At 53.2% G+C, this 22,987-nt stretch overlaps 1 protein-coding gene across 1 annotated transcript in view; it reads right to left on the bottom strand.

Moving 5' to 3' along the window:
- Positions 1–22,546, bottom strand: part of LOC142251136 (zinc finger FYVE domain-containing protein 1-like) — a 95,259-nt gene extending 72,713 nt beyond the window's left edge. The window contains exons 1-6 of the mRNA XM_075323660.1: positions 22,368–22,546; positions 19,280–19,784; positions 18,976–19,193; positions 16,598–16,704; positions 13,387–13,495; positions 13,093–13,190 (exon numbers count right to left, since the gene is read on the bottom strand). Of these exons, the coding sequence (XP_075179775.1) occupies positions 13,093–13,190; positions 13,387–13,495; positions 16,598–16,704; positions 18,976–19,193; positions 19,280–19,784; positions 22,368–22,469 (1,139 nt within the window). The 5' untranslated portion in view covers positions 22,470–22,546. The remainder of the gene's footprint in view (positions 1–13,092; positions 13,191–13,386; positions 13,496–16,597; positions 16,705–18,975; positions 19,194–19,279; positions 19,785–22,367) is intronic.
- Positions 22,547–22,987: the final 441 nt, after the last annotated feature.

The following is a 22,987-nucleotide window of genomic DNA, read 5'->3' as shown; positions in this document are numbered from 1 at the left end:
CCGTCCCTGTCACCTGGACAGTGTTAACAGGTGGTTCTCCCTGGGCCGCCCTTAGCAGAGGCTCCGGCAGAGAAAGTGCCACAGGGGCCGAGCATTGCACACAATGAGGGTCAGTGGAACCTGCCGGCAGTATAGCCGTACATGCTGCACAGGCAGCATAGTAAGTCTGTGCTTTGGCACCCTTGCTATTTGTGGACGACATGCTGTTGTCTCCTCTGAGCAATACAGGAGGGTATATAGACAAAAATCAACAGTGCACCATACAGTGTAAAGTATAGTCTATAATCATGTAATCTATAAGTACACTTCTGCACTAGTGGGGCCAGCACCACAGGTGCTGCTTACCACCTTCGCAAATCGGTTGTGTGGGCACCAGAAATCCTGCCTGGGTCTCCCTGAGCTTGTCTCTCCTCTCCAGCGTTAGCAGAGCTGAGAGGAATGGCTGCCGGCGTCCTGAGGAGAGGAGGGAGCCGTGGGCGTGACCCAGAAAAGTGCGGGAACTGGTGCCCCACTGTGCAGAGTGAGGGGGGTGGAGTATGCAAAGCTGCCGTCCTGTACAGCATTCCGCCCTTCCCCTGACTGGCAGGGCTGGGGGCGGGAAGAAAACGAGACTAGGCCGCAAAAGCCGGGGACTCGAGTTATAAGCGCGGCCGCCGTATAAGCGCGGTCGGCGCGGAAGTCCCCGGCGCACTAACAGTCCCAGCCGCGCCGTAGTGATAACCATGGCAGCGGCGGTCAGCGCGGCAGTCCCCCTACACGAACACACTCAGCGACGCTGAAGTGTGTAATGGCACAAACGCAGTCAGCGCTGCTGTCCCCGGTGCACTAGCACACCCAGCAATGCTGGAGTGTTGCTGTGCGCGGTCCCCACGGGGACACAGAGTACCTCAAAGTAGCAGGGCCATGTCCCTGAACGATACTCGGCTCCTATCCAGCATGGTCCTCAGGAGCTGTGGATGGAGCACGGTCTCCTGTGCCTGGAGACCGAAAGGATCCCACTTCACCCAGAGCCCTAAATGAGGGATGGGGAAGGAAAGCAGCATGTGGGCTCCAGCCTCCGTACCCGCAATGGATACCTCAACCTTAACAACACCGCCGACAAGAGTGGGGTGAGAAGGGAGCATGCTGGGGGCCCTGTTATGGGCCCTCTTTTCTTCCATCCGACATAGTCAGCAGCTGCTGCTGACTAAGCTGTGGAGCTATGCGTGTATGTCTGACCTCCTTCGCACAAAGCATAAAAACTGATGAGCCCGTAGCAGTACGGGGGGTGTATAGGCTGAAGGGGAGGGGCTTTACACTTTTAGTGTAATACTTTGTGTGGCCTCCGGAGGCATAAGCTATACACCCAATTGTCTGGGTCTCCCAATAAGGAGCGACAAAGAAAGTTAGCATAAACCACAGATTCGGGGAGGAGGGGACCTGTACCTGACCTCAGGAGGGGTGGTGCCTCCTCCCCGGACCTACGGAGGCTGTGTAATGTTCCAGCCATTTAAAATGACTGAAACATTGAAATCCAGCCCTGGCCAGTGCAGCTATAGCACTGGCCATTGGCTGGAGCTGGGTGACCTCACTGGATCACCCTCCCCCAGCTCCAGTAGCTCTGATTGGAGAGATCGGCCTTGTGACCGCTCTCTCCAATCACAGTTGACCTGTTGCCGGTGACCGCCCCATCAGCTTCACTTGTCGGCCCTGCAGCACGCCAGCACAGTGAGTGTATACAGTGCAATGGCAGGGCGACAAGATCCGGTCCCATGCTGTTATGTGACCGGAGCATGGGACTCGGAAGTTGCCGCGCTGTCATTGCACTGTATGAAACCGGCCTCCCGATCCGCCGCTGCCCTCCGCGATCTGCCACCCGATCTGCTGCCCGCACCCCCACCCCTAGTATCTGGTGCCCTCACCCTCACCCCCACACCTCCCGATCCGCCGCCGCCGCCCTCCATCTGCCACAGTGCCACCACGCCCCCCGATCTGCTGCCCGGCCCCTTTCCCTCGTGATCGGCTGCTCGTCCCCTCACCTCCGTGATGTGCTGCCAGCCCCCTCCACTCGAGATCGGCTGCCCGCTTCCTCCTCCGTTATGTGCTGCCCGGCCCCGCCCCCTCTCCGTTATGTGCTGCCCGGCCCCGCCCCCTCTCCGTTATGTGCTGCCCGGCCCCGCCCCCTCTCCGTTATGTGCTGCCCGGCCCCGCCCCCTCTCCGTTATGTGCTGCCCGGCCCCTCTCCGTTATGTGCTGCCCGGCCCCGCCCCCTCTCCGTTATGTGCTGCCCGGCCCCGCCCCCTCTCCTCCGTTATGTGCTGCCCGGCACTGCCCCCTCTCCTCCGTTATGTGCTGCGCGCCCCCTCTCAGTTATGTGCTGCCCGTCCCCTCCCCTCCGTTATATGCTGCGCGCCCCCTCTCCTTTGTTATGTGCTGCTCGCCCCCTCACCTCCGTGATGTGCTGCCCACTCCCCCCCACCTCTCACCCCCGTGATCGGCTACTTGCCCCCTCCCCTGTCACCCCCGTGATGTGCGCTCCCTCCCCTGTCACCCCCGTGATGTGCGCTCCCTCCCCTGTCACCCCCGTGATGTGCGCTCCCTCCCCTGTCACCCCCGTGATGTGCGCTCCCTCCCCTGTCACCCCCGTGATGTGCGCTCCCTCCCCTGTCACCCCCGTGATGTGCGCTCCCTCCCCTGTCACCCCCGTGATGTGCGCTCCCTCCCCTGTCACCCCCGTGATGTGCGCTCCCTCCCCTGTCACCCCCGTGATGTGCGCTCCCTCACCTGTCACCGCCGTGATCTGTGCTCCCTCACCTGTCACCCCCGTGATCTGTACTTCCTCACCTGTCACCCCCGTGATGTGCGCTCCCTCACCTGTCACCCCCGTGATGTGCGCTCCCTCACCTGTCACCCCCGTGATGTGCGCTCCCTCACCTGTCACCCCCGTGATCTGCTGTCCGCTCTCCCTCACCTCTCACCCCCGTGATCTTTGCTCTGCTCACCTGTCTCCTCCGTGATCTGCGCTGCGCTCCCTCGCCCACCTCTCACCCTCCCCGATCTGCTGCCTCCTTCATCTCCTGTGATCCAGCTGCCTAGATCCATCCTGTAGGGTAACTATCCCCAATCTCACCTCCCACTCCCCTTCCCCCCCATCCCCCCATCCTCTGCAGCTCCTGCATCCACTGCGCCCTCTCCCATCCGCCCCCACCCTATCCCAGCCGCCGTCTCACAATCACAGATGCTCCCTTTATATGCCGCTTCCCCCCCCATCTGCCGCCGCCCCATCTGCCGCCCCCCCCCCCCCCCCCATCTGCCGCTGTTTTTTTTTTCTATGCCATGGGGGTCTAGTTTCCAAAATGGGGTCACATGTGGGGGAGCTCCACTGTTTTGGCACCACAGGGGGTCTCCAAGCACAGCATGGAATACGCTAATTATCCCAGACAATTTTGCGTTTGAAACGTCAAATGACGCTCCTTGCCTTCCGAGCCCTGCTGCGCGCCCAAACATTTGAATTCCACCACATATGAGGTGTCTGTGTACTCAGGAGAAATTGCACAATACATTTTATGGTGCAATTTTTCCTGATACCCTTGTGAAAAAAAAAGCTACCTGGTTGAAGTAACAATTTTGTGGTAAAATTTTTTTTTTATTATTTTCACGGCTCAATACTATTAACTTTTGTGAAGCCCCCAGAGGTTCAAAGTGCTCAATAAACATCTAGATAAATTCCATGAGGGGTCTAGTTTCCAAAATGGGGTCACATGTGGGGGAGCTCCACTGTTTCGGCACCTCAGGGGCTCTCCAAACGCAACATGGTGCAGCTAACGATTCCAGCTAATTTTCTGTTCAAATCCGGGCTGAGAGTCTAGACACCGGGGGGTCTACCTTTGGGGAAAGAGCCCACTCCTTGACCACCTCTGGTGGAAAGGGAAAACGGTCATCAGAACCACGCTTTGGGAAGCGTTTGTCAGGACAGGCCCTGGGCTTAGTCACAGTGGCCTGAAAACTGGAGTGGTTAAAGAACACACTCCTTGCTCTCTTAGGTGAGGTAAACTGGTGTTTTTCTACCAGAGAGGGTTGTTCCTCTGATACTGGTGGATTGAGGTCCAGTACGGAATTAATGGACGCAATCAAATCACTAACATCTGCATCACCTTTGGTTAGATCAATGGGGCACATGGAGGTAGCGTCCGAGCCCACAGTAAAGGCATCCTCCTCGCCCTGCGATTCAGCTCGTGAATCAGAGCCGTGGGACGAGGAAGGAGAGGAGTCCCTGCGTCTCCGTTTAGGAGGACGGGGTCTAAGCTCTGTGAGCTCTGCTGAGCGAGCCGTAGCAGCAGGGGCACCCTGTGACGGGGGCTGATGCATGCTCAGCAGAGTCCGGGACAACTGTCCCATGGAGTCGGCAAAGGACTGGGAGATAGACTTAGAGAAGGATTCTACCCAAGCCGGGGGTTCAGCCACCGGAGCCGGAGCAGCCGGAGGGGTCACTGGGAGTGAGACTCCAGGCTGAGGCACCACCATGTTAGAGCAGGCATCACAATGTGGATATGTGCTCGGTTCAGGCAGTACGAGCTTACATGCAGTGCATATTGAGTACAGCCTTGCTCCTTGTGTGAGACATGCTGCTGAAGTGGGGATTCTGAGCTAGAAGGGGCCCCAGAGAGTATATAAGCAGGTCCACAACCGGAGGTTGTGGCTTACCAGACCGTTTGTGTGCCCTCCAGATCCCACAGGCCGGACCCCCAGAGAGATGCTGCAGGCAGCTCCGATCAGTGTGAGAACGCTGATAAAATGGCGCCGGAGCGAGGAGAGGGGGCGGGGCCAGCTCTAAGAGCGGGAACTGGAGGGCAAATGAGGTATACAGGGGAGGGAATCTTTCCTCAGAGAGGAGTGTCCCTTCCCTGTGCCGAACAGCCGCTGGGCGGAGCCGCACTGTCCCTCTGCCTGATTGGCATGCAGGGGCAGTGAAAACGAAAGTAGGCCTCAGATGAAGCCGGGGCCTAAATTTAACAATGCGGCCGGCGCGCAGGCACCATCGGCGCGGTTCTCCGGTGAAAACCAGAGAACCGGCCGGAAATGTCAGCATAGTTACACAGCACACTCTCCCCAACAATAAAGTATAAGGGACCCCCCGATAACCACGTCTCATATACTTAGATTGTGAGACGCAGGGCCAGGTCCCTGAGGGATGAGTGCTCCGTCCGGCAGGATCCAAAAGGGGCTGCGGATGGAGACCGGTCTCCTGCAAGGCAGGAAGAACCGTGCTGGCTCCCACTTCAAGCCAGAGCCCGAGGGGATGGTGAAGGAGCGCGGCATGAAGGGCTCCAGCCCTGAAATCAACCTTAACAACACCGCCGACACAGTGGGGTGAGAAGGGACATGCCGGGAGTCCAGGCTTGGACCCGCTTTTCTTCAAACTCTTTCCAAAAATCAAAATCAGATGAGAATGCATGTGTGGATGTGTGCCTCCTGAACACAAAGCATTGAACTGGCTATATTTGGTTATCCAGGGGGTGTATATGCTCGGAGGGAGGAGCTACACTTTTTAGTGTAGTACTTTGTGTGTCCTCCGGAGGCAGAAGCTATACACCCATGGTCTGGGTCTCCCATAAGGAACGATGAAGAAAGTCAAATGGCGCTCCTTCCCTTCCGAGTCCTGCCGTGCGCCCAAACAGTGGTTTTTCGCCACATATAAGGTATCTGCGTGCTCAGTAGAAATTGCCCAACAAATTTTGGGGGTTCATTTAATCCTGCTACCCTTGTGAATATGCAATATTTGAGGCTAAATTAACATTTTTGTTGCAAAAAGTAAAATGTTCATTTTTTCCTTCCACATTGCTTTAGTCACTGTGAAGCACCTGAAGGGTTAATAAGCATCTTGAATGTGGTTTTGAGTAGCCTGAGGGGTGCCGTTTTTGGAATGGTGTCACTTTTGGGTGTTTTGTGTCATGTAGACCTTTCAAAATCGCTTCAAATGTGATGTGGTCCCTAAAAAAAGTGGCTTTGTAAATTTTGTTGTAAAAATGAGAAATTGCTCATAAACTTTGAACCCCTATAACTTCCTTAAATTTTTTTTTTTTCCCCCAAAATTGTTGTGATGTAAAGTAGACATGTGGGAAATGTTATTTATTAATTATTTTGTGTCATATGTCTCGTTGGTTTTAGAGCATAAAAATTCAAAGTTTGAAAATTACAAAATTTTCAAAATTTTCGCGAAATTTCCGTTTTTTTCACAAAGAAACGCAAAAAATATCGGCCTAAATTTACCACTAACATAAAGCCCAATATGTCACGAAAAAACAATCTGAGAATCACCGGGATCCGCTGAAGCGTTCCAGAGTTATAACCTCATAAAGTGACACTGGTCAAAATTGCAAAAAATGGCCTGGTCTTTAGGGTCAAAATAGGCTTGGGGCTGAAGGGGTTAAAGGATTATTCTCATCTTCATAGATGGATATTGTAAAAAAAGAGAATTTTGTTTACTTACCGTAAATTCTTTTTCTTATAGTTCCGACATGGGAGACCCAGACCATGGGTGTATAGCTTCTGCCTCCGGAGGACACACAAAGTACTACACTAAAAGTGTAGCTCCTCCCTCCGAGCATATACACCCCCCCTGATGACAAATCCAACCAGTTTAGTGCAAAAGCTGAAGGAGGACATCCACCCATAAGTAGAGATAGAGTCAAACCCGGAAGAACCGGAACCTCTGTCTACAACAACAGCCGGTGAAAAACACACGGAACAAGAAAGCTGCCAACAGGCAACAGGGAGGGTGCTGGGTCTCCCATGTCGGAACTATAAGAAAAAGAATTTACGGTAAGTAAACAAAATTCTCTTTTTCTTCATCGTTCCTTATGGGAGACCCAGACCATGGGACGTCTCAAAGCAGTCCATGGGTGGGAAATAAACAGAAACTAAGAAGTAGGCAAAACCTAACTTCACAAATGGGCGACAGCCGCCCGAAGGACGCGTCTGCCCAAGCTCGCATCTGCCGAAGCATGAGCATGCACTTGGTAGTGCTTCGAAAAGGTGTGCAGACTAGACCAAGTGGCAGCCTGACAGACCAGCTGAGCCGTAGCCTGGTGCCTGAAGGCCCAAGAGGCACCGACAGCTCTGGTCGAGTGCGCCTTAATCCCCGGCGGGGGAGGCACCTGAGAACATTGGTAGACATCGGATATGGCCGACCTAATCCAACGAGCTAGGGTCGGTTTAGAAGCCGAGAGACCCTTGCGCTGACCTGTGGTCAGCACCAAAAGAGAGGTGCACCGCCTAAGAACAGCGGTGCGTGACACATAGATTCGGAGCGTCCGCACCAGATCCAGAGTAAGCAACGCTTTCTCAAAGCGATGCACAGGGGCCGGACAAAGGGAAGGCAATGAAATGTCCTGGTTAAGGTGGAAAGGAGACACCACCTTAGGGAGAAAGTCCGGAGTCGGACGGAGAACCACCTTGTCTTGGTGAAAAACCAAAAAGGGTGATCCCGAAGAGAGCGCAGCCAAATCAGAGACTCTTCTGAGAGAAATTATGGCCACCAGAAAGACCACTTTCTGTGAAAGACGAAACAACGAAACCTCCCTAAGAGGCTCAAAGGGGGGTTTCTGTAAGGCCGTGAGGACCAGATTAAGGTCTCAGGGATCCAGAGGCCGCCGGTAAGGCGGATGATGTGAGATGCGCCCTGCATGAAGGTGCGCACCTGAGCCAGCCGAGCGAGACGCCGCTGGAACAACACTGACAGAGCCGGGACCTGTCCCTTGAGGGAATAGAGGGACAGTCCTAGCTGCAGACAGGACTGTAGAAAGGACAGGATGGTCGGCAAGGAAAAACGGCCAAGGAGCATGGCCGGAAGAACGACACCAGGACAGGAAAATTCTCCAAGTCCTGTGGTAAATCCTGGCCGAGGAAGACTTCCGAACCTGAGTCATAGTGAAGATGACCTCGGAAGGAATGCCTGAAGCCGTAAGGATCCAGGGCTCAAGAGCCACGCCGTCAATCTGAGAGCCGCAGAATTCTGGCGGAAAACGGACCCTGTGAGAGAAGGTCTGGGCGGTCCGGGAGATGCCACGGCACCTCTACGGACAGACGGAGCAGGTCTGGGAACCAAGCTCGCCTGGGCCAGTCTGGGGCGATGAGTACGACCCGACGGCCCTCCATTCTGATCTTGCGCAGGACTCTGGGCAAGAGAGCTAGAGGGGGACCATTAGATCCACTTCCGAAGTGCCCCATTTGCGGCAGATTGACCGGAACACTGCCGGATGCAGGGCCCACTCGCCGCTGTACACGGTTTGAGGCTGAGATAATCTGCCTCCCAGTTTTCTACGCCTGGGATGTGGACTGCGGATATGGCGGACTTGGAGTCCTCCATCCACTGAAGGATGCGTTGAATTTTCAACAGGGCTAGGCGGCTGCGAGTCCCACCCTGGGGATTGATGTAGGCAACTGCTGTCGCGTTGTCTGACTGGACTCGAATGTGCTTGCCCGCCGACAGGTGGTGAAAAACTACGAGAGCTAGGAGTACAGCCCTGATTTCCAGCACATTGATCGAGAGGGCTGATTCGGACGGAGTCCAAGTGCCCTGTGCTCGGTGGTGGAGAAACACTGCTCCCCAGCCGGATAGACTGGCATCCGTGGTGAGAATCACCCAGGACGGGGCCAGAAAGGAGCGTCCCTGGGACAGAGAGAGGGGCCGAAACCACCACTAAAGAGAGCTCCTGGTCTGTGGCGACAGAGCCACCAGCCTGTGCAAGGAAGAGGTCCCTTGTCCCAACAGCGGAGAATGTCCAGCTGCAGGGGACGCAGATGGAACTGGCAAAGGGAACCGCTTCCATTGACGCCACCATCTGACCCAGCACCTGCATGAGGTGCCTGATGGAATGACGGCGGAGCCTCAGCAGAGAGCGAACCGCCAGATGAAAGGACTGCTGTTTGACTAAGGGCAACTTCACAAGTGCCAGCAGAGTCTCGAATTGCATCCCTAGGTACGTAAGTTCCTGGGTCGGGGTCAGAGTGGACTTGCAAGCGTGGCGAGAGTGAGCGAGACACTCCGCTGAGAGTGAGCGAGACACTCCGCTGACAGTCTGCACTGGATGAAGCCTTGACTAGAAGGTCGTCCAGGTAAGGAATCACTACCAACCCCTGGAGGTGCAGAACCGCAACCACTGCTGCCATGACCTTGGCGAATACACGAGGGGCCGTGGCTAACCCGAAGGGGAGAGCCACGAATTGGAAATGTTCCTCTCCGATTACAAAACGTAGCCAACGCTGGTGTGAAACTGCGATTGGCACATGCAGATAGACATCTCTGATGTCGATGGATGCTAAGAAATCTCCTTGGGTCATTGACTGATCGCAGAGATTCCATGCAAAAATGCCGCACCTGAACATGCTTGTTGAGAAGCTTGAGAACCAGGTCGGAAAGTACCGCCCTTTTCGGGGACTAAGAAGAGATTTGAGTAGAAATCTCAGAACCGTTCCCAGTCGGGAACTGGTACAATTACTCCAGTGGCCTGCAAGAATGCCACGGCCTGTGAGAAGGCGGCGGCCTTGGAGCAGGGGGGAGTTAACAGAAAAAATCTGTTTGGCGGGCTGGATAGAATGCTATTCTGTAGCCGTGGGAGATGGTAACCCACACCCACTGATCGAAGACGTGTTGAAACCACACGTCGCCCAAGAGGGAGAGCCTGCCACCGACCAAGGACGTTACTGGCGCGGCCAGATAATCAAGAGGCTGCCTTGGTGGCAGCAGCTCCAGCGGACTTCTGAGGACGCGGCTTCATGCGCCAGTTGGTTTACGGACCTTGGCTGAGTTAGTGGACGAGGCCGAGGGCTTAGAGGACGACCAGTTAGAGGAACGAAAGGAACGAAACCTCGACTGGTTCCTGCCCTGGACAGGTTTCCTGGGTTTGTGGCATGGAAGTACTCTTCCTGCCAAAAGCTTCCTTAATAATTTCATCCAGTTGTTCACCGAATAGACTGGTCCCCGAAAGGGAGTCCAGCAAGGAACTTCTTAAGAAGCATCTGCCTTCCACTCTCGAAGCCACAGGAGCCTGCGGATAGCGAGGGAAGTAGCCGAGGCCACCGCAGTGCGGTGACAGTCTCCAGCATGGCAGACATGGCATAGGATGAAAAAACTGAAGCCTGGAAGTTAAGGCAACCATTTCGGGCATAAAGTCCCTAGTGAGGGAATGCATCTCCTCCAGAGAAGCAGAGATGGCTTTGAGAGCCCGCACTGCTGCAAAAGATGGGGAGAACGAGGCCCCTGCCGCCTCATATATAGATTTGGCCAGAAGGACAACCTGGCGGACAGTGGGATCCTTAGAGAGGTGCCGTCAGCCACTGATACAACTGTCCGGGCTGAAAGTCCAGACAACGGAGGGTCCACCCTTGGTGAATGAGCCCACTCCTTAACCACCACTGGTGGAAGGGGGAAACAGTCATCAGAACCACGCTTTGGGAAGCGTCTGTCAGGACAGGCTCTGGGCTTGGTCACAGTGGCCTGAAAACTGGAGTGGATAAGGAACACACTGCTTGTTTTCTTAGGCAAGGTATACTGATGCTTTTCTGCCAGAGAGGGGAGCTCCCCTGATACAGGCGGATTGAGGTCCAGTACAAATATAATGGACGCAATCAAATCATTAGCATCTGCGTCACTTTCGGACAGATCAATGGGGTACATGGAGAAGCGTCCGAGCCCCCAGTAAAGGCATCCTCCTTGTCCTGCGAGTCGGCTCGTGAACCAGAGCCGCGGGGCGAGGAAGGAAAGGGGACCCTGCGTCTCCATTTTAGGAGGACGGGGTCTGAGACCAGATGAAGAATCCTCTGTGAGCTTTGCTGAGCGAGTCGTAGCAGCAGAAGCGCCCTGGGAAGGGGGCTGATGCATGCTCAGCAGTGTACGGGACAGCTGTCCCCTGGAGAGAGGGATTCTACCCAAGCCGGGGGTTCAGCCACCAGAGCCGGAGCAGCCGGAGGGACCACTGGGGATGAGCCTCCAGGCTGAGGCACCACTATGTTAGAGCAGGCATCACAATGTGGTTATGTGCTCGGTACAGACAGTACGAGTCTACATGCGGTGCATATTAAAAACAGCCTTGCAGCTTTGCTCTGATGTGAGACATGCTGCAGAAGTGGGGGCTCTGTCCAGAATGACCCCCAGCAGTGTATATAAACAGAGTATATAAGCAGCAGCACAACCAGAGGTTGTGGCTTGCCAGACCGTTTAACATAGGGACATCTCTGTGCCCTCCAGATCCCCCAGCCCAGGCCCCCATTTGTCACAATATGGTTATGCATACATTGAGAACGCTGAGAAAATGGCACCGTGAGCGAGGAGAGGGGGCGGGGCCTACTCTGAGAGCTGGATCCGGAGGGCCAATGAGGTATACAGGGGAGGGAAGCTTTCCTCAGTGAGGAGTGTCCGTTCCCTGTGCTGAACAGCCGCTGGGCGGAGCCACACTGTCCCTCTGCATGACTGACATGCAGGGGCAGTGAAATCGAAACTAGGCCTCAGGCGAAGCCGGGGCCTAGATTTAAACATGCGGCCAGCGCGCAGGCACCATCGGCGCGGTTCTCCAGTGAAAACTGGAGAACCGGCCGGAAATGTTAACACAGACATATAACACACTCTCCCCCACAAATAAAGTACAAGGGACCCCTGGAAAGACCACTTTCTGTGGTAATAACGTCTCAGTACTTAGCTTGTGAGACGCAGGTGCCAGGTCCCTGGGGGGTGATCGCTCCGTCCGGCAGGATCCTGAAAGGGCTGCGGATGGAGACCGGTCTCCTGCAAAGCAGTGAGAACCGTGATGGCTCCCACTTCAACCCAGAGCCTCAGGGGATGGTGAAGGAGCGCGGCACGAAAGGGCTCCAGCCCTGAAATCAACCTTAACAGCACCGCCGACACAGTGGGGTGAGAAGGGACATGCCGGGAGTCCAGATTGGACCCGCTTTTCTTCCAAATCTTTGAAATCAAAAATCAAAATTCAGAGAATGCATGTGTGTGTGTGACCTCCTGAACACAAAGCATTGAACTGGTTGGATTTGTCATCCGGGGGGGTGTATATGCTCGGAGGGAGGAGCTACACTTTTAGTGTAGTACTTTGTGTGTCCTCCGGAGGCAGAAGCTATACACCCATGGTCTGGGTCTCCCATAAGGAATGATGAAGAAACAAGCATTTTTGCAATTTACTGCTTAAGCCTAAGACACACGGCATGAAAATCGGTGCGAGTGGAGTGCGATAAAACATCACATTCCACTCGGACCAATATTAGCCTATGTGCCCGCACCCATGAGCAATTATTTTCTCAGCCCTAATCGGACCGAGAAAACAATTGCAGCATGCTGCGGGTGCAATGCGATCCAGGTTTCTCTCACACCCATTCAAGTCTATGGGGCGCGAGAAAAAAAACAAAAAAACGCACTGCACTCGCAGAACACCAGTGTACCGTGAGTGCAGGGCAAGAATAGCCAGCAACGAAGGAGAGAGGGCGGGAAATCCCTCCCTCCCCTCCTCAGTGCTGGTCCGCCCCTCTGCAGCGCCTGCCCATCCCTCCTCAGTGTTGACCCGCCCCCCGCAGCTGAGGTCCGCTCGCACGATCGAACCTCAGTTGTAGTGACACTCACATGACACTCGGCTCCCGCTGTGCTGCCAGTGTGAGCCGGGTGTCATGCGAGGGGATCGCAGTAATCCCCGTGCGTCCCCGGCCTTATTGAAGTTTTCGGTTGTTCTTGAGATATTAACATTTTTTCAGTTTGTTGCCTTGGAGACCGACCACCGCTGCTGCCTTGTTTGTAAGCACTGTGCTGAAGCTGGACAGGGTTACAAGGTAACAGTGATGTCCATTTTCAAAATAGTGCTTATAAGCGCAATAGAAAAGAGCTTTGTAAATACGGCGCATGTTCTACTGTCTAGCAGCAGTGGTCGGTCTCCAAGGCAACGAGATGTAAACAAAAGAAAAAAGTGAATATCTCAAGAACGGCTGAAAATTTTAATAAACAGTAAATTGCAAAAGTGCTTGTATTTACAAGTACTATCCAATAATAATTTATAAAAATGGGAAAAAAAAACCTTTAAAAGCATGCGATATAAGAATTGAAAAAATAAGTCAACTTACCCAGACCAAGCGTACTTAGCCAAACCCAACCAGGGGCTGTCAGTGGACGCCACAGTCCTCGGGATGACCAGCATCTCTCGTCCACTCTCATAACATCGCTGTGGGAAAGTAACCAGAATCTATGAGACCCCCATTCTCATTCTAAAGGGTCTGTTACTATGTTTCTGTATAGCTCGATCCCATAAAGCTCAGAAGACCGTGACCTTGTTACTCCTACTGAGCAGTCACAGATGTCTCTCTCCTCCGCGCTGCCCACACTTTCCTGTATTTCGCTTTACGCTCTCCTGCACTCACCTTGCATATTAAAACTTTGTTGTTATACTCATGGGCGTAATGACACAGGCCATCTGCTTGGTGGGGAAGGCCGTCCTTCAGATGGTTCATCCTGTTCTTGCATCGAGACCTGTGGGATATAAATAATATAATATATTTGCCATGAACGGAGGAGGCAGCGATGAGACCCGAGATGTTTAATCGTTTTGTCTTGTTAATTAGAAACAGCGGCTTCCGTGTCTGCGGGTGGGATGAGATACAAAGCGGAAAAGTGTCGTATAATCATTAAGAAAAGATAAACTAATTAATTATCTGTCTTACAAACTTATACCTTGAATTAAAGCCCCTCATACAGTGGTCCAGCCCACAATTCTCACCAAAACCCTGCAGTGCTCGCTCTGCCTCTCTGCCCAGTGCTTCTGGATCCTCCTATGGGAGAGCCGCTACCAGACATTAAAAAAGGATCTAAAATTGGACATTGTGGATCCTAAAAGTGAACCTGTCTCCAGATTTGGCCCCTATAAGCTGCGGCCACCACCAGTGGATTCTTATATACAGCTTTCCAGAATACTGTATATAAGAGCCCAGGCCAATATGTATAACCAAAATAATACTCACCTAGGGGGCAGTCCGGTCCGATGGGGTCACTGCTCTCCGGTCCGTTGCCTCCTCTCTGCGGCGATTGAAGTCTTCCTCCTTTTGAGGCCCATGTGCATGATGCATCCTACGTCATCCACACAGGCCGGCATTGCAGTCCAGTGTAGGTGCACTATGATCAAAATACTGCAATGTGCTTGCACCAGGAAAGGTTACAGACCACCTATGCGCACTACAATACTTTGACCAACCCTAAGCAGGGCAGATCAAAGTGCACCTGCGCGGGACCGCAATGCCGGCCTGTGTGGAGGACGTTGGACATGTCATCCACACTGGGCTCGGTAAAAAGAAGACAGCGATTGCAGAAGAGAGGAGGTGCCGGTCCAGAGAGCAGCAACACCTATCGGACCGGAGAGAGGAGGACCAGAGAGCAGCAACACCCATCGGACTGGAGAGAGGATGTGTCGGACCAGAGAGCACCAACCCCCATCAGACCGGAGAGAGGAGGTGCCAGACCAGAAAGCACCAACACCCATCGGACCGGAGAGAGGAGGTGCCAGACCAGAAAGCACCAACACCCATCGGACCGGAGAGAGGAGGTGCCAGACCAGAAAGCACCAACACCCATCGGACCGGAGAGAGGAGGTGCCAGACCAGAAAGCACCAACACCCATCGGACCGGAGAGAGGAGGTGCCAGACCAGAGAGCACCAACACCTATCGGACCGGAGAGAGCATGCACCGGACCAGAGAGCAGCGACACTCATCGAACCTAACATAGGAGGCGCCGGATCTGACCACCCCTTAGATGAGTATTATAAAAGTGTTTTTTTACGTTCTACAGAGCGACCTGGGCTCTTATATACAGTATTCTAGAACGCTGGAAATAAGACCTCACTGGTGGTGGCCACATCTTATAGGGGCCAAATCTCGTGACAGGTTCACTTTAACCCCTGACAATTAATAGTCCGATGCCCCCGCATACATTACACTGTCAGCCGTCTCGCCTATACATAGAAGCATTCGCTCTGCCCAGAGCTTGTATTCTCTATGAGAGCCGCTCTCTGGGGGCGACTTATTTCTAGAGAACGAAAGGATTGTAAATCCAAAAACAGACTTGTTGGATCCTTATCTACCCCGTTATCATCTGCTTCTGTCAGGAGGAGACGTCCCACCCAACAACACTCAACCTCACCTACAGACCTTAAAAGGGGTTTTCTGCAAGGAATTGAACTACTAGAAAATAAATAATTTAGTATATTACTTGCCTATTAAAGGGTTTTTTTGCACTTTAAAAGAAAGCAAAAAAAAAAAAAAAACACAAAAAAACAACCTACCCCCTACGATAACTTGCAGATGAGCGGGGGTCTCATGATCCTGAGAACAGGGTTCTGAAATGCACCATGTGAGCCACCATGCCATTCATTCTCTATAGGACTCTGTTCAAGTTTTTTCTAGGAGTCCTATAGAGAATGAATGAATGAATGAATGAATGAATAGGGGGTGCACATGAACTCCACTACAATGGGGCAGTTCAGAGCCCATGATGGATAGGGAATAACAGCTGCAATGTCGCTTTGATAGGGGTTAATACAGCCTGTGGTTCGCTGCTGGTGGTTTTTGCACAGTTTTGACAGCTCGTTTCTTTGGCTTCATGTTATTATCCCTGGTGTTCTACGTTGCTTAAAATGGCCCATTATATTTGGACCATGCGCTCAAAACTATGCACAGATTTCTTTTTGCAATATCAGAGTGCGTTTTTGGACTACAGACGAGCCAGCTGCATTCACACGTTTTGATGATTATTAACAATTGTTGCAAAAATATTGTAGTTTAATTGCAAAAAAAATAAAAAAAGCACCACGGCCGCAACGTGTGAATGCAGGCTTAGGGGTACTTTACACACTACGACATCGCAGGTGCGATGTCTGTGGGGTCATATCGAAAGTGACGCACATCCAGCGTCGCAGTCGATATCGTAGTGTGTGAACCCTTTTTGATACGATTAACAAGCGCAAAAGCGTCGTAATCGTATCATCGGTGTATTCTCCGACATTTCCATAATGCCGCTGCAGCGACGGTACGATGTTGTTCCTCGTTCCTGCGGCAGCACACATCGCTGTGTGAGAAGCCGCAGGAGCGAGGAACATCTCCTACCTGCGTCACCGCGGCTCACGCCAGCTATGCGGAAGGAAGGAGGTGGGCAGGATGTTTACGTCCCGCTTATCTCCGCCCCTCTGTTTCTATTGGCTGCCTGCCGTGTGACGTCACTGTGACGCCGCACGACCCGCCCCCTTAGGAAGGAGGCGGGTCGCCGGCCAGAGCGACGTCACAGGGAAGGTGAGTGCACGTGAAGCTGCCGTAGCGATAATGTTCCCTACGGCAGCTATCACAAGATATCGCATCTGCGACGGGGGCGGGGACTATCGCGCTCAGCATCGTAAGCATCGGCTAGCGATGTTGCAGCGTGCAAAGTACCCCTGAGTGTCATACACAAATCAATTAAAATTAACAACAGTAAAACTAGATATTAATGATACGTCAGGGTCTTAGCTGGACACATAGAAGGATCATCATAGGCTAATCTGTGTCCTAATACATATATAATAATATTCCCAGCTGATGCATAGAATTACCGGCAGCTCAGACAACGCAAAGAACATGTGAAGTATTCATCTGGGAAGAAAGAGGTGATATGAACCTGCTCGTCTGGAATATCTCCTGAGAAACGCTCACTGAGACTCTGCAAAGAAAACACACAGGTGTTACCATCCTAGACATATACACAAAATATGCTGGAAATATGTGGATACACCACCAAGTGTCCCGACCCATGCCCTGCCTGGTGATGGGCCCATGGCTGCTGCATAGAGAAGGGCAGGTAGATTTGTGGTCTATCAGGAGGGTTAGTAGTCTCCGGCGTCCCGACCCATGCCCTGCCTGGTGAGGGGCCCATGGCGGCTGCATTGAGCTGAGCAGGTAGATTTGTGGTCTATCAAGCAGGTTAGTAGTCTCCGGCGTCCCGACCCATGCCCTGCCTGGTGACGGGCCCATGGCCGCTGCATAGAGATGGGCAGGTAGATTTGTGGTCTATCAGGCAGGTTAGTAGCCTCCGGCATCCCGACCCATGCCCTGCCTGGTGACGGGCCTATGGCCGCTGCATAGAGCTGGGCAGGTTGATTTGTGGTCTATCAAGCAGGTTAGTAGTCTCTGGCGTCCCGACCCATGCCCTGCCTGGTGACGGGCCTATGGCCGCTGCATAGAGCTGGGCAGGTAGATTTGTGGTCTATCAGGCAGGTTAGTAGTCTCCGGCGTCCCGACCCATGCCCTGCCTGGTGACGGGCCCATGGCGGCTGCATAGAGCTGAGCAGGTAGATTTGTGGTCTATCAGGCAGGTTAGTAGTCTCTGGCATCCCAACCCATGCTCTGCCTGGTGACGGGCCCATGGCCGCTGCATAGAGATGGGCAGGTAGATTTGTAGTCTATCAGGCAGGTTAGTAGTCTCCAGCCGCTGGGCAGGAGGCTTACAAACGTCTTACCTTCCAGGATCCCTTGTGCGGCTTTTTATCAGCCACGACGCCATCTTCATGGCATGTCACATAGATGTAAAGCACCAACCTGGCTAATCGAAAGACGCCCCGGGGGATCAAAGAAGGTAACAGATTAGCGAGCCCCCCAGCCGGTGGCTACTGACCTGACTGGTACACCGGAGTACTATAAATTGATCCGGCCATCTCTGCCACCGCAGCCAATTTAAGAATGAATGAAGTGGTTGCCACACAGGAGAATGGTTCTCTCCATTCACTTCTATGTGAGTTATGAAAACAGTCATGCACATTTGGTCAACTAATTCCCGTAGAAGCCAAAGGAGAAAGTGCACAAAAAAACCTCTCAGGCATCCACTATCCATTTTGATGCACCCTTGGTGCGGAGATGGAAGCAGGTGCCAGGAATGCACCCATATTGTACCACCACAATAATCTGGGGAAGCACACAGGGTCTTTTTTTCTCACAGATTGCTATTGAATATCCCTAACCACGGCATTGTTAATTGTAAACTAGGATGTCAACGTGTGATATCAAGATGTATAAAACAAATGGAAAATAATAGGATTGTATGATCAGACTACACAAGTAGACTGTAGTCTGTAACCATGGAAACAGATAACTCTGCAGAGGAGCTGTAAACAAAAAAGGCAGATTTTCAATTACCGTATTTTGTGGTTTAAAAGACGGACTTTTTTCCCCCAAAAACTGGAGGAAAAATGGGGGTGCGTCTTACAAACGGCTTACTGGGGCGGCAGTGGTGGCGCAGGGTTGGCGATACTGCGGGCTCGGAGGGAATGTCACTGCAGTGGAGCAGCTCAGGAGGGTCAGTGTGCGGCAGCGGAGGGTCGCCGATACTGCGGGCTCGTGGGGTGTTGTGGCGGCAGGCACCATTCATCTGCCGGCGGACTGCAGGCTGCTTTGAATCGCCGGCTGTTGACACGATGGACTTCAAGAAAATTGCCGTAGAGGCCAATCTGTGAACGCACCGCCCCATTTTCTTGCAGTCCATCGTGTCAACAGCCGGTGATTCAATGGATCCTGCAGTCCGCCGGCAGATCAACAGTGCTCGCCTCCGCGACACTCCATGAGCGCGCAGTATCGCCGACCCTCCACTGCCGCACACGGACCCTCTTGAGCCGCAACATCTCTCCTCCGAGCCCAGCGGCAGATCAATGGCGCCCACTGCTGTCACACCCCACAAGCCCGCACTATCACTGACCTTCCTGAGCCGCGACATCGCCTACCCTGCCTCCTATAACCTTCCTGAGCTGCTCCACAACCGCCGCTCCCCCCTGGTGAGCTAATATAAGAGGCACTAGGATCAAATTTGGGGTGCGTCTTATAAAACGGAAAATATGGTAATAGTATACTATACAGTATTTTATTTTGGATATTTTTGAAATTGATAGTTGCAGAGTTGGAATAGGCCGTGACCACATCATCAGGCATTACTACCACATTATACCTGCAAGGCCGTGAACACGTGGGCCAGGGGCCTGGATGAACGCGTCGATGTATCCAACACCTGCTTCTTGATGGTTTCTTTTAACTGGGAGAAGTCAGTAGGCGGAACCACAGTCTTCAATCCCACATAGTGGATTGAGCTGAAGGCCTCCGGAGGGGTCCCCAGATCGTGGAATCTCTTCAGAAGGTCGGCCTCCGCCTGTCCATGGACTTTGCTTCCTTTGGAAAACAATATAAATATATATAAGTCACCGGTCTAAACTACAGATAGTAGATCGCCAATAAAAAGTACAGAAGCTTCTCACCGTGACCCAGCACATTTGTCCGTATCGTCTCATGGAAAATAAGAAGAGCTGGGCCAAGACTAGACAAAGTGACTTCCAGACCGCAGCGACTCGATAAGGCTTTCAGCTCCGGGGTAAAGAACTTCAGGTAAGCCTTGGAAGCATTCCCGAGAAACTGGAACATATCATTGTGTAGCCTCTCGGCCCGCGTTCTGTAGATCACCAGATCGGACACGGCCAGGACCTTCAGAAGAAGACGCAGCCTTTGGTTCTGTTTATCAGTGGCCCCAAGAAGACCCTCAGTGTCCAGCAGGACCAGAGACAAGGCCGGGTAATATGCAGCCCACACGCCGATGGTGCACGAGTCCTGAGACGGGGACGTTCTGAAGACCTCCAGACCCCCAAAAAACATGTGGTTGAGTGTGTGGGATTTCCCATCTCCAGTGTTGCCAAAAATACTGAGAACTTTTACAGGTTCTTGAGGACTACACCCAAGTTTGGAGATCAGGTCCGACACATCTTTTACCTTAAAGGCAGAAAAAAAAGACAACATTCCAATTATATTACCGGAGACAACAGCAGACGTACGTCCTGTTGACGGATCCAATTATCGGCACATGTAATGCATCATATCATTCAGTGACAGAGGCGAAACTTGAAGCTCCTGGGCTGGAATACCACCAAGCTGTAAAACCAGGGCCTTCCTATCTTCCCCTAAAGCACCAGCACCTCTAATTATTGGATCCATTTATTTATTTTTTGTATGAAGGCTATTTTCAATGAAACCTTTCATTTAATGGGGTCACTGTCCGAAGCTGCAATTAAAAAAAACAAACAGTGCTTAACTCCCTCTCCCCGGGTCCAGCGGCACTGAGCTTTACTCCGGCTCCCAATACAGCTTTGACAGCACTGCAGCCAATCAGTGAGCTCAGCGGCGCTACCCGAAATGACGGCACAAGCCACCCAACCGCTGAGCTCAATGATTGGCTGCAGCACTGTCGAGGTGACATCAGCGCTTCAGACAGTAAAAGACACCAGGAACAGTGGCGGAGTTTCAGTACTGGACCTGGGGAGTGTGAGTAGGGCACAGATAGTCCAGAGAGTTTGATTGTCTGTTCTCTATGGGTGAGGGCTCGTTACAATCTAGTTTTCGGTATCGGGGCAGTAGATCTCTGGGTATGATATGAGTATTAATCAGCGCTGATATGCTGTGGGATACCTCTAACCCCAGACAGTTTTCCCGCAGGCTCAGCCCAAATGAGTCACAAGAATAAAAATAACCAATATCCTAATTGTGAGCTATAATCAGACAGGAACAAAAAAAAAAAAAAAACTGTCCTATTTTCTTAATGACACACTTAGAGGTTTCTGCGCCAATCCTTTTTCTCCATATAGCATTACAGGGGCGTGATTTTCGCTTTTCGAAAACTGAGCTCCAAATCCCCAACAGAGGAGTAAATGATAAAATCCTGGCTGCCTGCAGCGGCCACTAGAGGGAGCAGTTTACTGCCCATGAGGCTATAATTCTATTTAACCCCTTCAGGTGACACAGTTTCGGTGGTGCTGTTCTGGTTCTGTACACTGCGCACAGCTGATCAGTGGGAGCAAAAGAGGTCAATCCAGCAGCGGTCCAACACTGATGACCACATAGGTCATCAATATCTAAAATCTGCTAAACTATTTTAATCTCATAGAAAACCTTTATTAATTACCTCTGCGGTGTCATTTAAAAAATAAAAACCACCACACTACAATTTTTAAAAATTTTAGGGTTTTGAAGCTTTGGGGGTTATTTGCAGGCAGTGGGGGCTGTGGATGAACTTTATCAGGAAAAGAAGAGGGCATAGTAGAAGTACAGAAGAAAGTACAGGGGCGGGGGAGGGGATGCTGGGGCAGGTACGGGGATAGGGGGAGGGAGAGCTGTGGCAGGAATGGAAGGTGCTGCATGGCAAGTATGGGGGGTAGGGGCGCAGAAGAAGGTGCAGGAGGGCGCTTAAGAGGATGCGAGAGGGAGCTGAAGAGGGCGCTGAAGAGGGCACAAGGGGTGCTGTGGTAGGTATGGGGGGGGAATTTTGATAGCTACAGGGAGAAAGGGGGGGGAAAGACTGTGGTAGGTATACAGGGGAATTGTGTAGGTATACGGGGGTGCGCTGTGGCAGGTATACGGGAGGGGGGCGGGGGGGTTGGACGCTGCGGCAGGTACGGGGGGCGCTGCGGCAGGTACGGGGGGGGCGCTGTGGCAGGTACGGGGGGGGCGCTGTGGCAGGTATAGGGGGGGGGGCGCTGTGGCAGGTATAGGGGGGGACGCTGTGGCAGGTATAGGGGGGGCGCTGTGGCAGGTATAGGGGGGACGCTGTGGCAGGTATAGGGGGACGCTGTGGCAGGTATAGGGGGACGCTGTGGCAGGTATAGGGGGACGCTGTGGCAGGTATAGGGGGACGCTGTGGCAGGTATAGGGGGGGCGCTGTAGCAGGTATAGGGGGGGCGCTGTGGCAGGTATAGGGGGGCGCTGTGGTAGGTATAGGGGGGCGCTGTGGCAGGTACGGGGGGGGCGCTGTGGCAGGTACGGGGGGGGCGCTGTGGCAGGTACGGGGGGGGCGCTGTGGCAGGTATAGGGGGGGGGGCGCTGTGGCAGGTATAGGGGGGGACGCTGTGGCAGGTATAGGGGGGGGCGCTGTGGCAGGTATAGGGGGGGGCGCTGTGGCAGGTATAGGGGGGGGCGCTGTGGCAGGTATAGGGGGGGGCGCTGTGGCAGGTATAGGGGGACGCTGTGGCAGGTATAGGGGGACGCTGTGGCAGGTATAGGGGGACGCTGTGGCAGGTATAGGGGGGGCGCTGTGGCAGGTATAGGGGGGGCGATGTGGCAGGTATGGGGGGGGCGCTGTGGTAGGTATAGGGGGGGCGCTGTGGCAGGTATGGGGGGGGCGCTGTGGTAGGTATAGGGGGGGCGCTGTGGCAGGTATGGGGGGGGCGCTGTGGCAGGTATGGGGGGGGGGGGGCGCTGTGGCAGGTACAGGGGGCGCTGTCTCGTGACTGCCGCTGCTGACTGCTCTGCCCTGTGGCCTCTGTTCTATGTATACACAATGATCACACAGAAGTCTCCTCCTACCTGCAAGTTCTCGTTGTCGTCTACCAGTAAGACGCTGCCGTCCTCCTCCTCAGCTCGGTCACTCTTTATGGTCAGGGGATTCTCCAGGAGAACGGCAGACATGATCCTGACCGGCAGAGACGAGACACTACCCGGCGCGGCCCGCGGACATTGCACCGGGGACTTTCACTTTCAGTGTTTACAAAACATAACAGAGCGCTGCAGTGCCACCCAGCGGCCCGGCCGCGGTACTGCAAGACGGGCGCTCACGTGGTGCAGGAAGCTCCGGCCTGCGGGGAGTGATTTCTTGTAGAGCTTTATTATATATTTTACAAATACTGAATATTGTCTGCAGTGTAATGTCTGTGTCTGACCCTCAGCTGCAGTGTTAATGTCTGTGTCTGACCCTCAGCTGCAGTGTTAATGTCTGTGTCTGACCCTCAGCTGCAGTGTAATGTCTGTGTCTGACCCTCAGCTGCAGTGTAATGTCTATGTCTGACCCTCAGCTGCTGTGTAATGTCTGTGTCTGACCCTCAGCTGCAGTGTAATGTCTGTGTCTGACCCTCAGCTGCAGTGTAATGTCTGTGTCTGACCCTCAGCTGCAGTGTAATGTCTATGTCTGACCCTCAGCTGCTGTGTAA

Source organism: Anomaloglossus baeobatrachus, chromosome 9 (assembly GCF_048569485.1).
Source record: "Anomaloglossus baeobatrachus isolate aAnoBae1 chromosome 9, aAnoBae1.hap1, whole genome shotgun sequence".
Taxonomy (NCBI): Eukaryota; Metazoa; Chordata; class Amphibia; order Anura; family Aromobatidae; genus Anomaloglossus; species Anomaloglossus baeobatrachus.
Note: the sequence above shows the minus strand (reverse complement) of the source record. Positions and strands in the feature narration are given on the sequence as shown.